This window comes from Cynocephalus volans, chromosome 11 (genome assembly GCF_027409185.1).
Source record: "Cynocephalus volans isolate mCynVol1 chromosome 11, mCynVol1.pri, whole genome shotgun sequence".
Taxonomy (NCBI): Eukaryota; Metazoa; Chordata; class Mammalia; order Dermoptera; family Cynocephalidae; genus Cynocephalus; species Cynocephalus volans.
In genome coordinates this window covers 53,561,475-53,576,099 of record NC_084470.1, presented here as the reverse complement: position 1 = coordinate 53,576,099, position 14,625 = coordinate 53,561,475, and the positions used below count along the sequence as shown (strand labels likewise).

Here is a 14,625-nt window from a genome sequence, read left to right as displayed (position 1 = left end):
TGTTATCGGGCACAGGTCCGTCTGCCTGCCCCAGACAAAGAAAAAGTCAAATGTTGGTGAAAATGGAAGTCAGCTTTTACTCAGGAATACCAGTGACCTGAGGAGAGATATTAGGCTAACACATCTCTCTGCTAAACCTGAAGGAGAATGGCCCGACTAAAGCCATCTCAAAGACTCAGATTTACTAAGGGGTTTTAAAAGAGGGGGCTGAGGGAATGGAACATGGGAAACAAAAAGCAGGAGTAGGGGGGAGACATGAGCCTTGGGGACTCTGTGGAAGGAGCCAGGTGCAAGTTCTTACCAAGACTCTGTCTGGTTTCTGCTCCCATCTTTGCTGTTATCTCAGGGTCTGGATAGTACATGCCTGTTGGCAAGTCTGCAGCTTCAGGCTGGCTGGAAAACAATTTTACATTCATGAAAATGATGTCATCTTTCCCCATAACCAAGGTTCAAACTATCAAATAACCGTGGGAAAAGAGGGAACTCAGAGAAATGCATGCCAAAGAAAAAACTGTGTCCTTATAAAATGTGCCTACAGCCCATGAAGTTTTAGATCCCTACATGACTTCAGTCCTGCTCACTTCGGTAATCCCCTAAATTCTGCTTTGAGTCCTTGGCTCTGATACTTTTTCTGGACACTAGCCTTTGCAAGTAAATTGGGTTTGCGTAAAAGTTTTTTGAGTGCCCTGGTGCTGATGGAAGCCATATTGGCTGAGCCAGTCCATCTGGGTCTACCCACCAACGAACGGTAAGGTATTAGACAACTTGTGTCTTGATTTGGTCTCCCCCAGAAGCAAACCCTGAGACAATGATTTCAGTGCAAGTTATTTGAGAAGTGCTATGGTCTGAATGTTTGTGTCCCCCCAAAATTCATGTTGAAATTCTAACCCCCAAGATGATGGTATTAGGAAGTGGGGCTTTTGGGAGGTGATTAGGCACATGAGGAAGGGAAGGCCCCTTATGAAAGAGATTAATGCCCTTATAAAGGAGGCCTGAAAGAGACCCCTTACACTTCTGTCATGTGAGGTTACAGTGGAAAAGATGGCTGTCTGTGAACCAGAAAGTGGGCTCTCACCAGAAACCAAATTTGCTGGGGCCTTGATCTTGGACTTAGCCTCCAGAACTGTGAGAATTAAGGTGGTTTGTAAGCCACACAGTTTATGGCATTTTGTTATAGCAGCCAACACAGACTAAGACAGGAAGTGACCCTGGAAAACTACATTCAGGACATGGGGCTGTAAAACAAGGAAGGTAACCGATAAAGTATGTGATGTTGAGCTAGTGGGTGATTGGAGCTTAATCCTGCTGGGGAACTCTGGGAACCAGTACAGAAGAAACAGCTGAGAATTATCCAGCCTGAGGGGTGAGGGAGCTGGGATTTTCACACACCATCTCCTGAGACTGTTTGGTTGAGAGCTGCTCCCAGGGATAGTTACCCCCACGTTCTTCTGGCCTGGGCATAGCAGACTTCCAGTTTTAGGGAAAAGTCTTCAGAAACAGAGATACAGAATCAGATTGTTGAGAGTCAGTTGGAATACAGTTAAAGGAAGAAAGTTCCGTGAAGTTGGAGTAAAGTTCAAGGAATGAGAGTAGGATGCTGACAGCTTCAGCTGTAACTGGCAAATCAATTTTTTGTTTGCAGACAAGGGAGTGCTCAGGAATTGAAAAGCATAGACTTTGTCTATGACAAATAAGAAGCACCTGATAATTTCCACATGGAATCCCTGCAGCCTCAATGTATGGGCAATTTCTTAGGTATCTCTGGCCCCACATAGTGCCCTGGTTCATGCTGGGGTGTGGGTCTTTTTTATTTTGCCAGACTTAGGAGCTCTCTGAAGGCAGGGCCCAGTGCCCCTCCTCCTCTGTTTTTCTCACTATAGAGCCAAGCACCAGGCCTGGACAAACGAGGACTCACGTTGTAATTTTATCAGTGAACACATAGGTGAATACTGCTCTATAAATGGACTCCAGAGAAGAAAAAAAAAAAAACAGTTGGCAATGAAAAAAATAAGAGAGAAACAGTTGGAATGAAAGGCCTTTGTTTAGATGTTGCCTCTGCTGCACTGCCAGTTCCCTTTATGGTCATGCATCAGGTTCCTTGTTGTTCATCTCAGCTGCAATGTTACATCCTCAGGTCATCCCTTACTCCATAATCTAAAGTAGCCACTCAAACACTCCTCAACATACTACCTTGTTGTAATTCTCTGCAGAGCATTTATTATCATGAAGCTGTCCTTATTTATACTTTATTTTGTCTCCACAAACAAGAATAAAGGTTCCATGAGAGAAGGGACATTGTCTGGCTTCCTCACTGCAGTATCATCAGCACATACTAGTTAATCAATAAATATTTTTGAATTATTTAATTAAACACAAACAGAAATGAAAACAACTTCCCCTTGGTTTTAGGAAGGAAGGAAGAAGGTTCTAGTGATTCAAGAGAACATCTAGATTCCAGAGGAATCTGTGGAACTTTCATTGGGAACATAGGTAGCAGATTAATTAACTTCTTAAAACTGCTTTTTTAAAAATGGAATAGATGGGCCGAGCCCGTGGCGCACTCGGGAGAGTGCGGCGCTGGGAGCACGGCGACGCTCCCGCCGCGGGTTCGGATCCTATATGGGACTGGCCGCTGCACTCACTGGCTGAGTGCCGGTCACGAAAAAGACAAAAAAAAAAAAAATGGAATAGATGGGAAACATATATATGAGGTAGAGTAATAATAAAATGATACTATGTACCCATCTGTATTAGTAGATCTCTGCTGCTTATAACAAAATACCTGAAATCGAGAAATGTATAAAGAAATGAAATTTATTTGTCACAGTTTCAGAAGCTGGGAAGTCCAAAGTCCAGGTAACATATCTGGTAAGGGACTTTTTCTTTGGTGGTGACTCCTCACAGCAATGCAGGGCGTCACATAGTGAATGGCGTGAGCAAAAGAGAGCTAAGCTTCTCAGTTGCTCTCCTTATAAAACCATCAGAACCACACCCATTACTCCATGAATGGATCAATCCATTCATGAAGGCACAGTCCTCACAATCAAATCACCCCTTTAAGGCCCCACCTTTCAATCACAATAACAGGATTTCCTACCCTCTTAACACTGTCACAATGGGGTTTAAGTTTCTAATATATGAAACTTTGAGGGGCACATTCAACCCATATCACCATCTTAAGAAATACACTCAGATCACCTCCAGTAATGGAGGTTCACTGCAAAGGTTCAAAGTCACATAAGGTAGCACTGAACATCATTTCCTTGATAGTTATATTGTTAGTAGGAGTCCACAAAGTTCAAACTGGGATATCAAGAGGCCTCATGAGGAAGTGGAAAAATAGCTTAATATTCTGTAGAATACAACCTGACCTCAAATGATCTACTGTCTGTTTTAGCTGCCATATCCTCAAGCCAGGAATGTAATAATGACAGAAGTCACCGCTGTTGCAAATCCTAAGAGGTAGGCTCAGACCCAGTGTGGGCTGTTGGGATATCAGCTTGAGCCGACGGGTTGGAGAAGGGCTCAGATGGGCTGAGTGGAGGCACAACACTTGACGCAGGAGGTCCTCCAAGTCGAGAGCAGTGGTTAATATAGTCTAGTCAGGGTCACTATTTGTTCTTTGTTTTTTGGGGTTTTTGTTTTTAAATCATCTTGCACAACTATGTTGATTCCTGCATCCTTCAAGAGGGATGGCAGGTGCTTGTGCTTTGGGCTCTCTCTGACGCAAACAGGAAGAGATGGGCTGGAGTGCAGACAGCTAGCTGGCCTGTGCCAGCTTCTCCAAGGTGTCTACCCTCTGGAGGGTAGGCTGTGACTAAAGCAGCCTCAGCTGTTCTGAGGCTTCTGATTTGCTCTGATTCAGTCCTCTGCCTGCAGACTAAAACATCCTTCCAAAATACAAAGGGAACACGGGGTCACGAACCCCCTCCCTCTGGAGGAGAGCTGGGCTTTGTCTTCAAGGCTACTCCCCTCCCACACAGGAAGCTGCACTTAACTGCTGTAGGTCACAGTGGCTTGCTCAGAGGCTCATACTCCCAGGCAGAGGAGACTCTGATGTTCTCTGATGCTTTCACCTCGATATGGGCTGCAGCCAGTAGCATAGTTCCTACAAGGTCGGACTCATGTTGTGCTGGCGGTAGCCTGCAGCTTTCCACTTTCTTCCGTCTTCAATATCAAGGGACCCATTTAAGGCAACCAGTGTCTCTCAGGTGGACATTTTGGGGACATTCTGCATGCTTCTCGAGGTTCCCACAGAATTGAGCCCCTACTGCCTACAGCAGTGACCTCAGTAACACACCCTTTTAGTGATTTTTTTCCTCCCTTCCTGTCTCACTCTCCCTCCTCTACTCCTGCTTCCTGAGATCATCTCCCAAATAAACTACCTGCCTTGTCTCAGGCTGCTTTAGGGGAGGCTCAAATTGAAACATTAACTCATGCTCAGATTCTAGCTGGAGCTAGACTGATGGCCAAACCCAAGTGTCTAGGGGGGCCAGGCCCTATTTAAACTAGTCAATCTGCCTAGTACAGAGGGACAGCTGCCATCCTACTCCAGCTGATGGTTACCACGTGGATCTGCAAGCCTAGCACTGTTAGAAATCCAGGCTTTAATTGGAAACCTACTTATTTTTAAACGTTAGCAACTAATTCAAAACTAAATACACTGCACAGTCCCAACACATCTACTGACTAGATCAGGCCCATGAGCAGCCTACTTGTGCCAGCTGGTATAGAGTATGGGCACCAACCCCATGAACATGGGGAAGAAAGACTACAAATGGGCTAAAACTGTTAAGGATGTCAGATTGGGTGATGGAGCAAAGGAACAGACTCTCCGCAAGATTTGAAAAAGCCTAGGGCCGATCCCGTGGCGCACTTGGTAGAGTGCTGCGCTGGGAGCGCGGCGACGCTCCCGCCGCGGGTTCGGATCCTATATAGGACTGAGCGGTGCACTCACTGGCTGAGTGCCGGTCACGAAAAAACGACAAAAAAAAAAAAGCCTAGAGTCAAGGCCAGAGCTAACACACATTGAGTGTTCACCAAGTGCTCAGCTCTCAACCACATTATCTCAATGTACAACCTCAGGAGGCAGATACTATTTTCATTATTCCCATTTTAGAGGTGAGGAAACAGCTCTCAGAGGTTAAAGGGATAGAACTGGGATTCAAAATGAGTTATCTCTTCACTATTTACATATTACAGCCACCCTGAGTTGCAACCCTTGACTCCAACAAAAGGAGTAGGAACCTGGGATTCTAATTTTGGGTTCACTTACAAGAATCTCTTTGCCTCATTTTACAGATAAGTCTCAAAGAGGGAAAGTTTTTATAGAATACAATAAAAGCAGAAGTGTTGATAAAATTGGAAAATCACCACTATGCAATCCCTAATGAATCAAAAGATCAAAACTGGGTAGATCATAATTTAAGTAAAAGGCTGTTGGGAACTTGGAAATAAATCAAATCTGGTCACTTCCTGATGTGATGCAAACACAAGTACTTACCACCTCCTATGACATATTCTAGCCAAAAATAATAGAACCTGAGTCTGAAAGAGCCTCTAGATCTATCAGTTTATAGGAAATGTGGGTGAGTGTGTATGTTTTCTGTTGTTTATAACAGAATACCTGAAATAAGTAATTATAAAGAAAAAGAATTTATTTCTTACAGTTTTGGAGGCTGGGAAGTCCATAGTCCAGGGGATGCATCTGGTGAGGGCCTTCTTGATTGTGACTCTCCACAGAGATGCAAGGTGTCACATGGCGAGAATGGGCTGAGCAAGAGAGCTAATCTCCTTACTTGCTCTCCTAATAAAACCATCAGAACCATGCCCAGGATAACTCATTCCTTCATGAATGGATTAATTCATTCATGATGACACAGTCCTTACGATCCACTCACCTCTCAAATGCCATAATCAGATTTCCCACCCTCATAACACTGTTGCAATGGGGATCGAGTTTCTATTACATGAACTTCTGGGGGACAAATGTGACCCATAGCACAATGGGACATATTTAAAGACACTACTAGGACACAAGTGGATGAATCAGAACATGAGAAGTTCTAGAGCAGAGGACCTAGTTTTTTCAACAAATGGCAAAGAAAAGAGGGGGAACTATTAAGTATTTTTAATCCTTTTTTTTTTTTTTTTGGTAGCTGGCCAGTACAAGGGGAATTGAACCCTGGCCCTTTGCAATATCAGCATCAGGCTCTACTATTAAGTATTTTTAAAGCTACTTAAAGGGACATCAACACGGTGCAATGTGTGCATCGTTTGGATCCCAATTCAGACCAATCAACAAAAAGACATTCTGTGATAATTGAAGAAAAGTGAACATCATCTATTATCAGATGATATTAGATAATTAAGAATCACTATTAATTTTATTGGCAATAATAATGGTATTGTTGTTACATACCTTACAGTTAAGTTCTTACAGTTTTTCTGGAAAACCAAATGGAACAGTTATTACATGAAAACTTCTAACCCTCATATCAGTCTTTTGCAGAAAACCAAGCTTTGTCTCAAAGCATCCTGAAAAGAGCAGTTGGGGGACCACAAACTTGGTAGGAGGGAGCACACAGTTACATGTCCATTTGGCAAGGTGTCAGTTGTGAGTCTCACCAATTCCTGCTGTTTGCCCAACACCTACTTGGTTTCCTCTTCAGGTTGAAACTAAAAAGTAGGCTTGAAGATGCCCATGACATTATTGTTATCCAAACTTGCTCCCATTTCAGGAAAGAGAACACCTGGGGTCAACTTTTTGAGGGATCTGCTTAATTATTAAATAAATATTTACACTGAGAATACAGTTAAGTTAGTGGCTTTCTTCACATTCTCATGTTTTTAAAAGAGCCACAGAGGTTTCATTCATGTTTTCAGCAGTTGAGTTGGTAAAGATCCTGTCTCCATTTCATAGGAAATGTATTACATTCAATTACTCCTCACAACAGCCAACTGGAAGATTATTTCATTGGTTTTGAAGTACTGGTTGGGCTGGCATCTGCGATGGTAGCCAAATAAATGAGATTTCTATGTAACACATGCTGGTACCTATGGTGAAAAACGGGTAAAAATTAGAGGCTTGTTTTTATTGACCATGAACAAAAAATTGGAAAAGAGTTTACCCACTCTAGTGGAATGGCTCATCCATCAATTGGACGATTCAGTGTTATCAACCTTTTTGTTTAACATATTCAAGGAAAATGTTACTCATTCTCACATCACTTCCACAGCTCTAGGCCAAGCCACTGTCACTTCTTGCTTGAACTATTACAGTAGTCTCCCAACTAGTCTCCCTGATCTATCTTTGCACCTCTACTTTATTCTCCACACAGCAGTCTTGTACAAAAGTGATCCTTGTACAAATTAAGTCCATACCTTATGTTATACTTCCTGTTTAAAACCCTCCAAAGGCTCCCATCTCATTCAAACTAAAGCTGAACCCTTCTTTTGACCTACAAGGCCCTACATGATTTGGGCCTCTAGCTACCTCTCTGATCTCATCTCCAGTGATTTTCCCTTTGCTCACTGAGTTCTGGCCATAGTGGCCTCTTTGCTGTGACTTGAAGATATCCAGCACACTCCTGCCAGGGGGTTTTTCCACCTGATGCTCTCTCTGCCTTTCTTATCTGCATACCTGGCTCTCTCACCTCAGGTCTCTACTCAAATATCACCTTATCAGAGATTGTCTGTACCCAGGATAAGCACCCCTCCCCCCACTTATCCTGTTTTATTTGTAATTGAAGCACTTATTATTATGTGCTTACTTATATATTTCCTCTCTCCAAATTCTAGAGTCTAGAATATCAGCTCCATGAGAGCAGAGCCACTGTTTTGCTGCTGATCCAGTACCTGAAATGGCGCTTGGTACTCAGTAGTACAGTATTTTTTGAACAAACTTCAGGAAGGGACAAGACACTTCCATGATAAATGTGTGCTTACTACAGCAGTGATTCTCAATCAGGAGGTAGAGCTCCCCATCCAGGAAGATAAATCGGACCAGGGCTCAGGAAGCTTGGCCTGTGCAATGTGGAAAAAAAACCCACTACGAGATTTTGATAACTTTTTTACCCTTGGGTTGAGAATCACTGTACCAAACAAAATATTTTGCAACCATTTTCCATATAGAAAAACGAGAAAGTGTCTAATATAAATTTTAAAAAAGCAAATCACCAAATGCCAGAGTCAAATGTAAAGACTTAGCCCAAAATGGAAATCTCTACTATTCCATTGAGGTATTCAGTGAGGAATTGTAGGTGACTGCAAGTTAGAAATGGGAAGGAGCTTAGCACTCTCAAATGGTCAGATCACCACACTTAACAGAAAAAGGATGAGGCAGGGACCCATGATGACAAAGGGGTCTTTACTCTCATTTCCTGAGCCTATTTTCCGTGTTCTCCCCTCCCCATCCTTGTTGTCATCAGCTGGCATGGCTTCATGTGAAGGAGGTTTTGCATCGAGAATAATTCAAGTTCTGAAGACGGAGCCACATCTGACTCCAGGCTCCACAATGTACTGGCTGCATGGTCTTGGGTAGATAATCTCTTTGAGCCTCTCTTTCCTCAAATGTAAAACACATCTCATCTGCGATCAAACACCCAAGACTTTTAGTTCAAGACAGCTGCTCCATTACCACATCTGACCTCCCCTCCACTCAAGGGTCAGGGACGGGAGGGGAGGCACTTACTGGACGCACTCGTTCGCCCGGCCCTTGTTTTGATACTCCACAATACAGCGGATCAGCTGGTCATTCTCCTCCAGGAGCTGAAAGATCAGAGAAAGGATCAGTGCAGTGCGACGTCAGGACGGCAGGGAAGACTGCAACCTCCTTCCCGCCCGTGCCGGGCTGTCCTGTCCCGGCGACTTTGTTCACTTTGTTCCCATCTTACTCCATACCCCAGCAGGTCAACACCCTTCGCAGACTGCAAGTCAGCTGGGATGCCGCTCATTCCAAGAAGCTCCCACACTCCGCAGCCCCTCGGGATCCCGACTCCCCTCGCCCGCGTTGATGCTCACCCGCTGGATAGTCTCTTGATTGACTTCCGCTTTGCCCTTCAGCCAGTCCGGAACGAAGGCCACTGACATCCCGAGGAGCCTGGTCCGAACTCCGCCTCAGGAATCGCGGACCACGGTGCATCCAGACCGTAGCCAGCCAGCTGCCTCAGACGCACTACGGCGGCCACAAGGTCCCAAGAGCAGTGGGGTCTACGCTCTCAACACTGACCGGATCTTCCCGCCTACGGCAACGCGAGGGACGTCATCTGCGATTGGACGCGAAAGAGCCATTCTCAGAGCCTTCCTCGGGCCCCGCCCCTAAAGGTCCGAGGCGGTTTGCGTACCCTTTGCGCTTGCGCATTCTGGAAAGTGAACCTGGAGGGAGGGGCCGGGCCTAGTGCTAGCTCCTTGAGTTTCAGACTGTGTATAGTCAGTTTCTTTGCAGGAGCAGTTTGCCCGGTGTCACGCAGAATTCCTGACTTTTGACATCAGTTTGGTGTCTCCGGGCTTGCGTCCGGAGAGTGAACCCTGGGTATTGTCTCCTGCCGGGCCAAACCCCGCAGGGCCACGAAAACACTGGTGTTAGCTTTGTTCTTTGCTGAGGGAGAAACTCACGAAAGTGCCGAGCTTATTAGGTTTACACCCCTAAAAAGCCCTAGTATTTTCTCCATTTTATAGATGAGGAAACAGAGGTTAAGTAACTTGCTGAAGGTCCCATAGCTACTAAGGGCAAAGGCAGTATCTGAACACTTGTAGTCTGGCTTTAGAACCCTCACTCTTAACTACTATCCCGTACTGTCTATGCACCATACTGCAAAGGTAGTTTACTGCAAGATGCAAGGAAGAATCTAGGTCTACCCTCCTGGGCCCCATGGTTACTCCTGGCGACCACTACAACTCTGAAGTGGTTGTAGTCTTCTAGCCCATCCATGGCGGACATGGCAACGAAGTTATTTTCCTTGCAGCACAGAGTGAGCAGTGGCCACTTTATTTAGGAGGGAGATCCTGGGAGCCTGCACTCCTCAAAAGGGGAGCTTCCTAGAGCTTCATGTGTCTGGGTTGTGGCTCTGATACAAGTAACATGCCTGAACTAGGGCAGGACTCAGGGCTTCCTGGTTCCCGAGCCCACACTGTTAACCCCACATCAGGCTCCCTCCCCAGGAAATTTCCCCAAGGAAAACAAAAGAATGAGCAGAGGAGGAACCATCAGGAGCAGGATGTGGGCGTTGCTTAGTCCTACTTAACCCTATCCCTGTTTAGACAAGTGGTTCAGCATTCAGGGAAAGCCCTCCAGGAGAAGAGATGTCTCAGTAGGAAGAAGTGGAGGTTAAGCAGGTGACAGGTGTCCAGAGTCTGGACTCTCCTAAGAGCAATGGGAGCCATGGATGGTTTTAGGTAGAAGAGTGATGAAGTCAGAGATGCATTTTAGAGTATTCCTGCCTGTAATATGGTAAAAGTTAAGGAGGACAGCTAGATAAGAAGCAAAAACAACAGTGAGAAGTCTGCTACAGGCATGCAGGCCAGAAATAGTGGGAGCAGTGAAATAAGTGTGCATTTGAAAAACATTAGGAGTAGATTTGACAGGCCTTAGTGATTGAATGGGGAAGGAAATGGTAGGGGCAATTAGGGATGACTTCCAGAATTCTAGCTTGGGCAACTGAGAGAGTGGTGATGCCACTTATGGAGGTTGGGAACAGTGGGAAAGAAGCTGGACTGGAAGAGAGGGTGATAAATTCAGTTGTGGAAATGTACAGTTTGAGGTGATGTCAAACAGAGATGTTGAAGTTCATGGATGGCTATTTGGGTATGGAACTCAGGGACAAGAGCTGGGCTGGAGATAAGCTTTGAGAAACATCACTTGTGGGAACTGATTGGAACCATGTAGTGAATAAGACTGCCCAAGGAGAGTGTGGTGGTTTCCCTCATGGCAGAGGAAAAGAAGCTGCTAGGAGGCTGAGAGGAGAAAGAGAATAGAGGTATAGGAAGTGGAAAACCAGAGAATGTAGGGTCATAAAATTTAAAGAAAAAAGAGTGACTGAGAAGGAGAGATAGGGTAGCAATGACAAATGCTGTTGAAAGGTCAAGCAAGATAAAGACTAGATCTTTGATGTCCTTGATGAGGGCAGTTTCAGTAATGCAGTGAGGCAGAAATCAGAATTGCAGGGGACTGAAAAATGATGGGAAAGGTGAAGCAATGGAGTGTTCAGGCATAGACCATTTTTCTAAGAGGTTTGGCTGTAAAGGAGAGTAGGGAAAGGTGGCAGTGGAGGGAAAGGAGTTGTTGGGAGCTGAGGGACATCACTTTAATGGTTGCTCTTTCTTCAGTGAACAAGGCTACTGGGAGATCAAGGGGGGCAGAGTTGAAAGGTGGAAGATCTCGGGAGCATACAGGAGATTTGGAAGTTGGTGTTGGGGAGAATGTGAGTGCCAGCTAACTTGGCAAACATAGGACTGTTGGATGGTGTTGAGGACCTGGTTGAGGCTGGCAATGTACATAGCACTGATCTGTGTGGTTGTGAGATTTTATCCAGCAGCACTTACAGCCCAGGAGCAGATTCGGAGAAGACAGATGGTTGGATTCTTCCAGGATTGGAATGCTGCCAGGTAGGTGTGACAGAAGGATAATTGTACAGGGGATTTAAGCATATTGGGAAGAATATGGTGGAAGTGATGGACCCTGGACTCTCAGCTGAGGGGGAAGGAAGTGAAGGCTGGAGGAAGCAGATAAACAGAACAAAGTAGAGAGACAACTGGATTAGAGGTTTCTGCAGGCCAGAGAACAGTGGGAGGAATTCAGAGAAGAGCTGAAGGACAGGTCAGAGATCAGGTGTCTGCATTTATAACTTCCGAGGTGGAGCTCTTCTGTGGTGATGCAGAGGTCCAGGGTGTGACCCTGGGAGTGAAGACATGGAGAGGCCTGGATGAGAAAAGTGACTCTGGAGCCAAAGTGACCAATGGTTGGAGATGGCTAGGACTTCAGTCATTATGTCATGCCCTGTTGCCCAATCCACTGTGGTGCCAGGGTCACACCGAGTCAAAGCATGGAAGTCCCTATTCTAAAACATTTACATTACAGCTTTTGAGAGTCCAAGGCTTCACATTTGAGAGTTTCAGGATTTTATAGCTGTAGCACCAATTTTTCTCCTCCAGTCTAGGCCACAGCCTTGTCTTTGGTGACCGTGGTGGAAGAACAGTTAAGAGTAGGAATGTACTTTGAAAGGGAATTCTAGCCTCTTACCTAGCACATATAGTATAGGGGTTTCATCTCCTTTACCAACCCTCAATCTCCTGTTTTTTCTCCTTCTTCCTAGCTGTTATGACCTACTCTTATTATTATTTGCAGCACAGGCCATCTCTGACTCAGTGTGGGAAGGGAGTACACAAGGGCATGAATACCAGGAGGTGGTGATGCTTGGAGGCCCATGTCGGACTTTACCACAACTCTCTTCTGTTTTCATCGTCTAATTTTTCTCTGGTAACCTAATCCCTGCTTCAATTTCCACCCATGTGGTGATGACTTTCAAAAGTCTATGTCCAGCCCATACCTCTACCTTGAACTGCAACCTGTATATTCAACTTGTGTTGACATCTGCATTATCCAAAAGGCGACTGATGCTCAAAGAGGAAAACTGACTTCAAGGGTTCTCCAGAGAGACAGAATCAACACGATATCTATATCTGTATATCCATATAGATATATAGATAGATATAGATATATGAGAGGGGATTTATTAGAGTAATTGGCTCACGTGATTATGGGGGCTGAGAAGTCCCAAGGTAGACTGTCTGCAAGCTGGAGAACCAGGGAAGCTGGTGGTGTTGCTCAGTCTAAGTCCACCCTGTCTTGGACTTGGTCTCAGAACCAGGGAAGCTGATGGTAACTCTCAGTCCGAGGCCAAAGGCTGGAGAACCTGGCAGACCATTGGTGCAAGTCCCAGAGTCTCAGAAGTGCCTCAAATTCAACTTGTCTAAAATGGAACTAGTGATCAATCTTCCCTCCCAAATCAGATCCTCTTTTAGTGTTCCCCATATCTGTGAATCACTCCACCATCCACCATCCATCCATTCATCCAAGGCCTGAACAGTGGCATCATCCCCGAGGCTACTTCATCACCTCTTCACATCCAGGTTATCACCAAGTCCTGCTGATTTTGCTCCTACATTTCTCTGCAGTCTGCCCAGTCATCTTCCTCTTCACCATCGCCCCGGTCCACTCTCCAGCCACATCCTCTTTTTCCCAAAAGACCGCATTGGCTTCCCGGCCAGTCTCACAACAGCTCATTTGTGCCTTCTCTATTTTGATCTTAACTTTAGCAGTCAAAGTGATTTTTACAAAAAGCAAATTTGATTAGTTTTCCACTGTCCTAAACTTTCCACTATAACCTATAAGATTCTATATAATCTGGCCCCTTCTATTCTCTCCGGTGGCTGTCACTCTACTCTTCCACTCTCTAAACTCTGGGTTTCTTTTCTTTTTTTTGTATGTGGTAAAATATATACAAGGTAAATTTTATCATTTCAGCCATTTTTAAGTGTACATTTCTGTGGCATTTAGTTCATTCATATTGTTGTGCAACCATCACCTGCCAAAGTCCAGCTTCAGCGAGGGGTGGGTACCCAAAAAGGGAGAGGGAGGGTCAGCGAAAATAACAAACACAGACAGAGACCTCAATGCATCAACATGCACGTTCTCTCTCTGCAGGCTGTCCGCGTGTTGCAGCTGGAGCCCAGTAGAGCATGAGACAATGCCTTTTATTTAGATTTTTCTCTGCAGGGGGTTTTGGGTCCTGTTTTTATTGTATCAGCAAGCTTAAATCAATAGTCCAAAAAGCAGGGAGGAAACTTTTTTAGAGGTCAGCCAGTCCTTTCCTTTCGTCAGCATGTCTCAGGTGATCAACTCATGTCTCAGGTGATCAACTCGTGCTTCTTTTTCCTGGAATCAGGTTATAAGATCCGAACCATCCCTTCATTGTCTTGAAGTTATCTTGTGACCTTTTTCTGTTAGCAAGCTGTGGTTAATATCCACCCTATTAACAGGGTGGCAGCTATTTTGTCTTAAATGTAAATGAACCTACTGTTCATATGGAAAAAGAACAGTGGATATTTGAGTAGCATTATCATGCACATTTTAAGGATATGCATTGGCTGTGGCCCTGTAATCTTGAACTAAATGTTAAAGTGTCCTTGTGCACAGCACCATCCCTCACAAAACTAGGTGTACTCTCTTATTCTTTTAAGATCTAATTTTGCAGGTTTAATAATTTTACAGAATATATTTTTATCCCAATACCTGATTTTTAATGATTTATTAAAACTGGACTACACCAAGTAAAGGGGGTTCTACAGTTTCGTTCCCATATACTTAATTTGTCCCAATCATATAATTTCTCATTAATGCCAACCATTCTCTTGCCATTAATACAATCTCCAGTAAATGATGTTTGCCAACTTAGATCATATTTTGGACGTCTCCTAGGGGGATACCAAAATTTTCCTTTCCCCATTTTATATCCCTTGTAACCATCTACCCAGATGGTGGGAAGAGAATGGAGACTTCTTTTATTTATTAATTTCTCTGATAAAGGCAATTGTTCATGATTAATCGTGACCAATGTTTTTGAAACA

The 14,625-nt window shown here is 44.5% G+C and overlaps 1 protein-coding gene across 1 annotated transcript; it reads right to left on the bottom strand.

Annotated features, from left to right (window-relative positions):
* Nucleotides 1-6,367: 6,367 nt before the first annotated feature.
* SS18L2 (SS18 like 2) lies at nt 6,368-9,238 on the bottom strand. The gene is made up of 3 exons (XM_063115067.1): nt 9,022-9,238; nt 8,693-8,769; nt 6,368-7,056 (listed from the first exon to the last, which is right to left on the bottom strand). Exons 1-3 carry the CDS (start codon nt 9,088-9,090, stop codon nt 6,969-6,971), a joined length of 234 nt encoding a protein of 77 aa, XP_062971137.1. The 5' UTR covers nt 9,091-9,238; the 3' UTR covers nt 6,368-6,968.
* Between the last annotated feature and the right edge of the window lie 5,387 nt (nt 9,239-14,625).

Excerpts from the sequence above, each read along its gene's own strand:
- SS18L2 (XM_063115067.1), bottom strand. The coding sequence starts at position 9,090 with ATGTCAGTGGCCTTCGTTCCGGACTGGCTGAAGGGCAAAGCGGAAGTC. Across the intron at positions 8,770-9,021 it reads ATCAAGAGACTATCCAGCGG|CTCCTGGAGGAGAATGACCA; the intron begins GTGAGCATCAAC and ends CTGATCTTTCAG. Across the intron at positions 7,057-8,692 it reads CGGGCGAACGAGTGCGTCCA|GTACCAGCATGTGTTACATA; the intron begins GTAAGTGCCTCC and ends TTTTCACCATAG.